Source organism: Populus euphratica, unplaced genomic scaffold (assembly GCF_000495115.2).
Source record: "Populus euphratica unplaced genomic scaffold, PopEup_1.0 scaffold428.1, whole genome shotgun sequence".
In the NCBI taxonomy this organism is placed as follows: Eukaryota; Viridiplantae; Streptophyta; class Magnoliopsida; order Malpighiales; family Salicaceae; genus Populus; species Populus euphratica.
Window position 1 is genome coordinate 165905 of NW_011500315.1, and position 8140 is coordinate 174044.

General features: G+C 29.8%; 1 protein-coding gene across 2 annotated transcripts in view; it reads right to left on the reverse strand.

The window, feature by feature from the left end:
• The window catches only part of RNEE/G (RNAse E/G-like protein), a 9817-nt gene extending 8069 nt beyond the window's left edge, over positions 1-1748 (reverse strand). The window contains exons 1-5 of one of the 2 annotated variants that reach the window (XM_011009778.1): positions 1429-1748; positions 1260-1351; positions 933-1123; positions 138-390; positions 9-52 (exon numbers count right to left, since the gene is read on the reverse strand). In XM_011009778.1, coding sequence (XP_011008080.1) covers positions 9-52; positions 138-390; positions 933-1123; positions 1260-1351; positions 1429-1523 — 675 coding nt within the window. In that variant the 5' untranslated portion in view covers positions 1524-1748. Of the gene's footprint in view, positions 1-8; positions 64-137; positions 391-932; positions 1124-1259; positions 1352-1428 lie in introns of those variants that run through there. The other variant, XM_011009779.1, reaches the window with a different exon arrangement.
• Between the last annotated feature and the right edge of the window lie 6392 nt (positions 1749-8140).

Consider the following 8140-nt stretch of genomic DNA (forward strand, 5'->3'; position numbering starts at 1 on the left):
AGGAATGCCTTTGGCTCTTTGAAATTAAGGTGTTTCGCAATCACGTGTTCATCTGTCAAAGCACTGGAAGCATTTGAGTGTTCAGAAACATGTAGGAAGAATCTAGATATACTAGATTGCCAAGATATGGATATTACCTCTGGTTGGAGCACAATTTGAAGGTTCCAATGGTAGATATCTCTCCTCTATCCATGAACCCCATAAATGATCTGGAGACCTCTCAGTCTTAAACTTGGTCCATGAATCCCTCACCATAATTTTTCTATCTTGTTTTACAGTCGCAGGTACTGACAAGGAAAATTCAGGTCCGGGTCTCCAAGTGACATTGCATGAAGGCCATGTTTTTTCTCTTACAAAATAATTATACTTGAAATTTACACCGCAAGGTACCTGCCAAACACAAAATGGTGATTTAGGGTGATAAGAAGCGAGTGCAGAATTGAGAGTTGATATAAAGTATCTCGTACCAAACTCAAATGAAAAAGTAAGGAGCATATTGTCAAGCCGAGCACAAAATGGATCAATATTTTTGTTTTCAGGATACTGTCAACAGTACACACGTATACCAAATTGTTTCAATAAAACTCAACCATAGAAAAGGAGTTAATATTTCTCACTACTATATATGTATGGAATCCACAATAAACACAAGGACAGACTCTTTGTAGTGCTTATAATAAACAAATCACGACAACAGATAAAAAAAACGAAAAATTTTAAGAGACTTGTTTTTCGTCCAACAAATAAACAAAATTTTGAATACTTGTACAATTAAAATGAACAATCAATAAAATAAATCTGATAATTAGTTATCTTATCTGGGATTTTAAAGAATTTATAATTAGTTATCTTATCTGGGATTTTAAAGAATTTTCATTTGTCAGCAAATGGGAACGTCCATTCCTCACATCATTATCTTTGATTCAAATTACCGTGACTTGAGCTTCCCAGAAGTTTGGATGTGAAATGGGATGCATTAAGATAGCCATTTCCGGATCCCAACAGCCTAATACAACAGGATCCCCGGTAACGTAAAGAAGCTGACCAGGTGCCAAATCAGCTTCTACAGTCCAAACTAGCTCACATAATCCTTCTTGACAAACAGTAACATTTGAATAATTTCCTGAGAAAAATAAAAATCACATCAGACATTCATTTTAACAAGTAGCAGAAAGGATTATGCCCAACAACAATGCCTCTAATTGAAACTGCATTCACAATAATTCATTGAAATTTGGAAATAAAAAAATAATAATAACCTTTCTTTGCAGATATGGCATGGGCGGGTAGGGGAGGAGGAGGAGGATTCTGCGCGATATTAAAGACAACATTTCTTCGAGATAAGCCATGCCTGCTTCAATTAAAGAGTAAAATGGAAGCTGGTTTTGAAAGTTCCTAAAAAATGAAAATTAATTACGAGTAACTTACGGTAAAAAATGAAACAAGTGGCATGAGGGCGTGCGTGGGCGGTGGAGGTGGAGGTGGAGGTGGAGGGGTGGCCGAGCTTCCGATGAGATGTCCATGATTACGATGAAGCTCTCCTCTTGTTTGGTTGCAGTTCAGTGGTGAAGCACAGGCTGTAGGGTTGAAGAAGAAGCAAAGAAGAAGAAGAAGAAGAAGGCATTGGGGCCGATAAGGTGGTTGTAATATGGGAGTGGCGATTTGGGTTGTTTTGTCATTTAACAGGAGAACTTGAAATTGTGGTCTGCTTGATGGATAGAAAATAGAATATAAAGGGATTTTGTGAATACAGAGGAAGAAGCTGATGATGGTGATGATAAAATGAGCTTGGCGCCTTGTGTATCACACGTGTTACCATTGTGTACACGAGCGAGACTTTTTGTTTTTCAATCTAATTCAAAAATGTAGTGTTAAAATAGTTATGAACCCAATATAAGGGTTTATAGGTCATGCTTGTTTGCTACGGATTAGATAAAAAAATTTAATATATTTTTTTAAATTATTTTTTTATTAAAAATTAAAAGAATGATATATTATATTTACTGAACATATACAATGAGTTAAATAACTTACTTTTCAATTTAGTTATATAATAAAAAAAATAAAGTAAAAAATTAAAAAAATTCAACAAATAAAACATTGAATGCTAAAATAAGATAAAATAAAAAATAAAGCAAGGCAAGGTTAAGTGTGTCTTTGGAAATAAAATAAAAATAATTATTCATTAAACTTTAAAATATATTATATGAATAGAAATTGGGTAAAGTTTTATTTTTTGAATTAATATGGATATAAATTTTTTTATAATTTAATTTTTATAATTTCTTGAAATTATCTATATAGTCTCTAAGAAGTCATTGTGGTATGAATATTAATTTAATAAAAAATAATATAAAAATATATAAATTAATATATTGACCACAAAAGGTTAGAGGATTCACTAATGGTATTTCAATTAAGTATAATATAACCTCTTTATATTAATCAACTAGAAACCATACACAAAAGATGTTACAATTGGATTATAAATTATTAACATGATTATATTAATTATCTTATTTGAGTAATGTCAATACTTATAAATATGATCAGGTATTCATGGTGATAATTTATGTTAATAACAAATCAAGTTCCTTCCATAACATAGGTGTCGATTATACCATACAATTGGTTATGAAAGGATTAAGTATTTGTTGCACCAATGGTTATACAACGCAAATCTAGATTAACCATTTAACAAGCAAGGTATTAAGAGTAAGTAAGATAATAAATACAAAACATATTAGTATCAAACATTAAAGTCCATGTTGAGTTTATACTATACTTATTCTTACACCATTAGTGTATCTTTTTCACCTTAACAAAATAAACTTAGCTAAATATAATAAAGTTAAGAAATATAAATAAACAAAATAAAAACATAATAATGATATATATTAATTAAGTAAAGGAAAGGAAATGAAAAACATAAATAAGAGATTAAGATAATATGAAATAAAACTCGAACATTAAAATAAAGAGAGAGAGAGAGAGATTTTGATCTAAATACCAATATGTTTAAATATATGGTAAATACCTCCTTTTATGAGCTAAAATTTGAAACTATTGATTTTATGGCTTTATTGAGTGGGTGACCATCTCTTAACTTGGTGGCCATCTCTTGACTTGGTGACAACTTTTATCTTATTGTCTGAACAAAATATCATTGCTAATATTAGAATCTGAACAGATAGTCTTCAAGAAAGTTATGGGTATTTGTCTCACCTTTCCAACAAAAAAAGAATGAGCTCATTTGGACTTCTAAAACTCAAGATATAGGCTGAAAAGTGAATAGTATCTAAGCTGCAAGACAGATTCGGACTTCTCTTTTGATGCTAAGATTTGGACTTGCAAACAGCAGAATTGAGTCTTAGACTCTTCATGAATGTTTCAGGCCTACATCTTAGCTTTTTAGCCATATAAACCAAACTGAATTCCAGGATCTATAATTTCAGATATGACCCAATGACTGAATGATGTTTTATATTGAATTAAATCAGCATATCTTTTATAAGCTTAGCTCTTTCTTTGTCTTTTCACTTTCAATAGTTAAGCAAACCAATCAATCATTTGAATTGTGAAACATGCATGTATCTGAAATGAGCATTTACTATAAATTAAAGATATCTTATATTATCAGACTTGTTATTATAAAAATGCTTAAATTAGAAAATTTAATGATACTTTAAGTGCAATATAATGATATAAAACCTTGATAAAAAATGCACTTTTAAGTAATAATCACACTTCCCCCAACCAGCTTATTAATGGTCACTAGTAATTAAAGCGTTAAAGTAGAGAAACAATGTACAAAATCCAAAAAGTAAAGCATTCATCATTCAACTTCCATTAATCTATCCAAATAAACAAATTCTCATTAGATTTATTTATTTGCTTCATACTTCTTAGACAAGATATTAATAAACCTTCATTTTATGCTCAATATATCAACACCTAGTTAAGGGATTTTTTTTGGATGAAAACATAATTTTTCTGTTCTAATGTTTTTCTAAGGTTAACTTCTTAAGGACCAAATTGAAGAAAAAAATACAAACAAATAGGAATTGAAGGATTAAATTGAAAAGAAATTGAAATTTGACCAAAGGGCTAGGAACAAAAATAAAAAATTAAAATAAAAGGATTGAAGTAGAAATATGAGAAGAAAAGAAAGAGAAATATGTAATTTCTGAAGGAGGATAGAGAAAAGAATAAAAAAAAGTCAATCAACAATAAACCATCTAACAGTTGCCGATATGCGTTGCTTTAGGAGAAAGAGGACATGATACCGCATTTAACAACACAACAAAAGGACATGTTTTATCATCATAAGGAATCGCATGTGCCAACAGCTTTTTAAAAATAATATTATTTAATTATAGTTAAAAGACTATATTGCCCTCTATAAATAATAAATACCAATAAAACCAACTTGAAAAGACAAAAATAACCCTTGATTGAAGCTTTTTTTATTTACTTTAAGAGCATTTAAGTAATCTAATTATGCATTCAAAAATAAAAACCAAAACTACCCCTAAATGCTAGGCATTTTTTTTCTCTAAAAACATTTTAGTATTTTTAACGTTCATAAAAAGATCAAAAGACTATAATGCCCTCGACAAAACATAATATAACAAAAAACAACTTGAAAAGGCAAAAACAACCCTTGATTGAAGGCTTTTTTCTTTTTTACTTGAAGTGCATTTAAGTATTCTAGTTGTGCTTTCAATAATAGAAAACCAAAACTATCCCTAGAGGACATATATATGTAATGGTGTTTTATTATTTTTACTATTCATAAATAGAAAACAATATTTTATTGTAATAATCCTAATTTCTAGGAAAACAGATAATAAGTAAATGGAAATTTCATGAATTGTTTTTTACAGGTTTCACTAAAATTTCAATGGAGTTTCCCTTTATACTAAAAGGTTCCAAGTAATCGACAAAATCATAGTACACTTTCAATTTCATTTCACAACCCTATCCAATTATCCTGGATCTCAACCTAACTCATCATCATCAACTCAATACATCTTATTTAATAACATCATACAATTCAAGTTCACAAAATAATAGTGCATAATTTAATTGTTACATAATATCACCATATAAAATATATTTTGCATAATAACATCATATAATGTAATTCAATAAAATATTTGATCTCAACTATAAACATGCATGGTTAAATAGGTATTTAAAATTACAAACATTAGATTGAAGTGATACATCCAAATTTACAGGTTAATATTATATTTCAAGTTTTTAGAAAATAAGTCTCTTAACTTACAAAATAATTACATGGCTAAAGAAAGTTAACTAAATTAAGATCACTCTTGATATGACCATGATGGACTTGAAAACAAAAATTAACATATACATATAATTATAAAATATAGTAACAAACAATAACAACAACAGGTAATAATTTCCATAACATTTCTTTTTATACATAAAATTAGATAGAAATCTCTTTTACAATATATATTTTCTATCTATTACCAATATCTATCTAATATCCTAACCTATTTTCCATGAATAATTTTATCTTGAAAATCTCAACACAACTTAATGATTTTGAACACCTTCTCCTTATGAATCAATTCTCATTTGATACCAAGATATTTCACCCTTGATATCATTAGCTTTTCACATTCTTTCAGGATAACTAATCAATACATCCTTTCTCATTCTCTAGAAGGTAATTGTCAATACTAATGAATCTTATTAGTATCATTAGTCTCCCAATACGGAATTAGACTAATTAATTTAATTCAAATACCGATATTAATATAACCGATTGATATTATTAAGTATTTTCATCCTGGAATAGTTAATCAATTCGTATTCCTATTTAGTTTACCATCAAAGATGTCTATGTTAAAAACCCTTGACATCATTAGCCTCCTTACCTGAAGTCTCTAATCACATTAGAAATGATTGTTGATACCAATGCAACCCATTACTCAAGAATAATTAATCAACTTATCTTTTTCTCTTAATAAAGGGTAATCATACCAATGTTAAAAATCATTACTAACATCATTACTCACTCAATTACTTGAGATTGACTAACTAATTTAAGAATGTTGGCACCAATGAAACCTTATTATTACAATTAGCTATCCAAACTCGGATAGCTAATCAATATCATCTGAAATGCTGGTGCTAATGGAACATCATTGATACCATTAACTATCTAAACCTGGATAGCTAATCAATGTCATCTTAACCTTCCATTCGTACCAATCCCTTTCATTTTTTTTTGTTAGCATGATATACATAAACAACCGAGTTCAAAGCACTAACATGCCCAACAATTTAAAATGACAGATAATAAAAAGCATAGGTGCGAGACACCTACTTGCTGTAAAAGCTTGATAGGAAGTCCTCGGCTGCTGTTTGGGTACCATTAGTTATCTAAACCCAAATAACTAATCAATGTCATCTCAACCTTCTATTCGTACCAATCCCCTTTTATTTTTCTTATTAACATCATATTAAACTACCAAGTTCAAGGCACTAACATGCCCAATAATTTAAAATGACAGATAATAAAAAGCATAGGTGTTGGGCGCCTTTTTGCTATAAAAGTCTGACTGGTAGTCCTTGGTTGCTATTTGGATTTTGTGGCTCCCCCCTACATCAACAAGTATACCACGTCATTACTTATAAGCATTTATTCTTTTTAAATCCAAAATATATACAAATTTCTCTTTAATCATCTCATTCATTATTACCTTTCTTTACTAAAATTTACATCCCATGTTCTAATTAAATCCTTTTCCTTAGGTTCTTAAATAAGAATGCAAATCAACATCATAATCAGTGTAATTCCTCGTTTAAACACTATTTTATGTTTCATCCAAAACTAACATTATTAAGTTTAGTTTAAGGTGTGGCATAATCCCTCAGAAAACTAAGATACAAGGTTATAAGTCCACAAAACTACTCATTATCGAGAAGATGACAAGCTATCCAATAGGTTTAACTCGACCCACTCTCGGTTATTAGCCCATAACTTGATTTCTTAAATTCCAAATTAAACAAGGTCAACTTTCTTGGATAATTAACATCTAAGGCTATAATTTCTATGAGAGACCTAATCTAAATTCCCCTGTTTTCATGCTCGAACTCCCTCTAGAAGACCAAGAGATGAAACTGTCCACTTTCATTGACAATTTTGTAACATTCATATAATACAAATTTAACTTATTCTCATTCAAAATAAATTCATTTCCATGTTGGATGCACTATAATGATGCCAAAAACACCTTTTAAGAACTAGTTTATTGAAGTAATCATCATTTTGCAACTTAGCACAATTGTAGTTAATTAGTACTTAAAAGTGCATTTTTATCAAGGTTTTATACATCATTTTGCACTTAAAGTATCAATAACTCCTTAACTAGAGCATGTTTTATAAAGACAAGTCTGATAATATAAGATACCTTTAATTTATGGTAAATGCTCATTTTAAATGCAGGCATTCTCACAATTCAAATGATTGATTATTGTGATTAACTATTGAAAATGAAAGGACAAAGAAAAGACTAAGCTTATAAAAAAGATGTTGTTCACTTCAAATTCAAAGGATTGATTATTGTGATTAACTATTGGAAGTGAAAGGATAAAGAAAATGCTAAGTTTACAAAGGAGATGCCGATTCACTTCAAATTCGAACACTGTTCAGTCATTGGATCATATCTAGAGCTATAGATCTTGGATTTCATATTAATTTATATGGTTGGAAAGATAAAAAATAGGCCTATAACTTTTATAGTATGGAAAGACCCAAAATTTCCATTTTTAAATTCAAAGTTTGGCCATAAAAGAGAAGTCCGAATCTATCTAGCAATCCAACCCAAACACTACTCAGAGTTTTACCCATAACTGGAGTTCTAGAAGTCCAAATGATCTGAAATTTGGTGGGTGGAAGGGAAAGATAATTTTCAACAAATTTCATGAAGAGGACCAGCTCAAATTCGGATGGAAGAAATGAGATTTCATCCAGATAAGAGCATGACAGCTATCCACCACGTCCACCAGCAGCACTGCTTAGTATTTTAAACATATCTCGAGTTGTAGTGCTCCAAATGATCTGAAATTTGGTGGGTGAAAGGAAAAGATAATTTTCAAC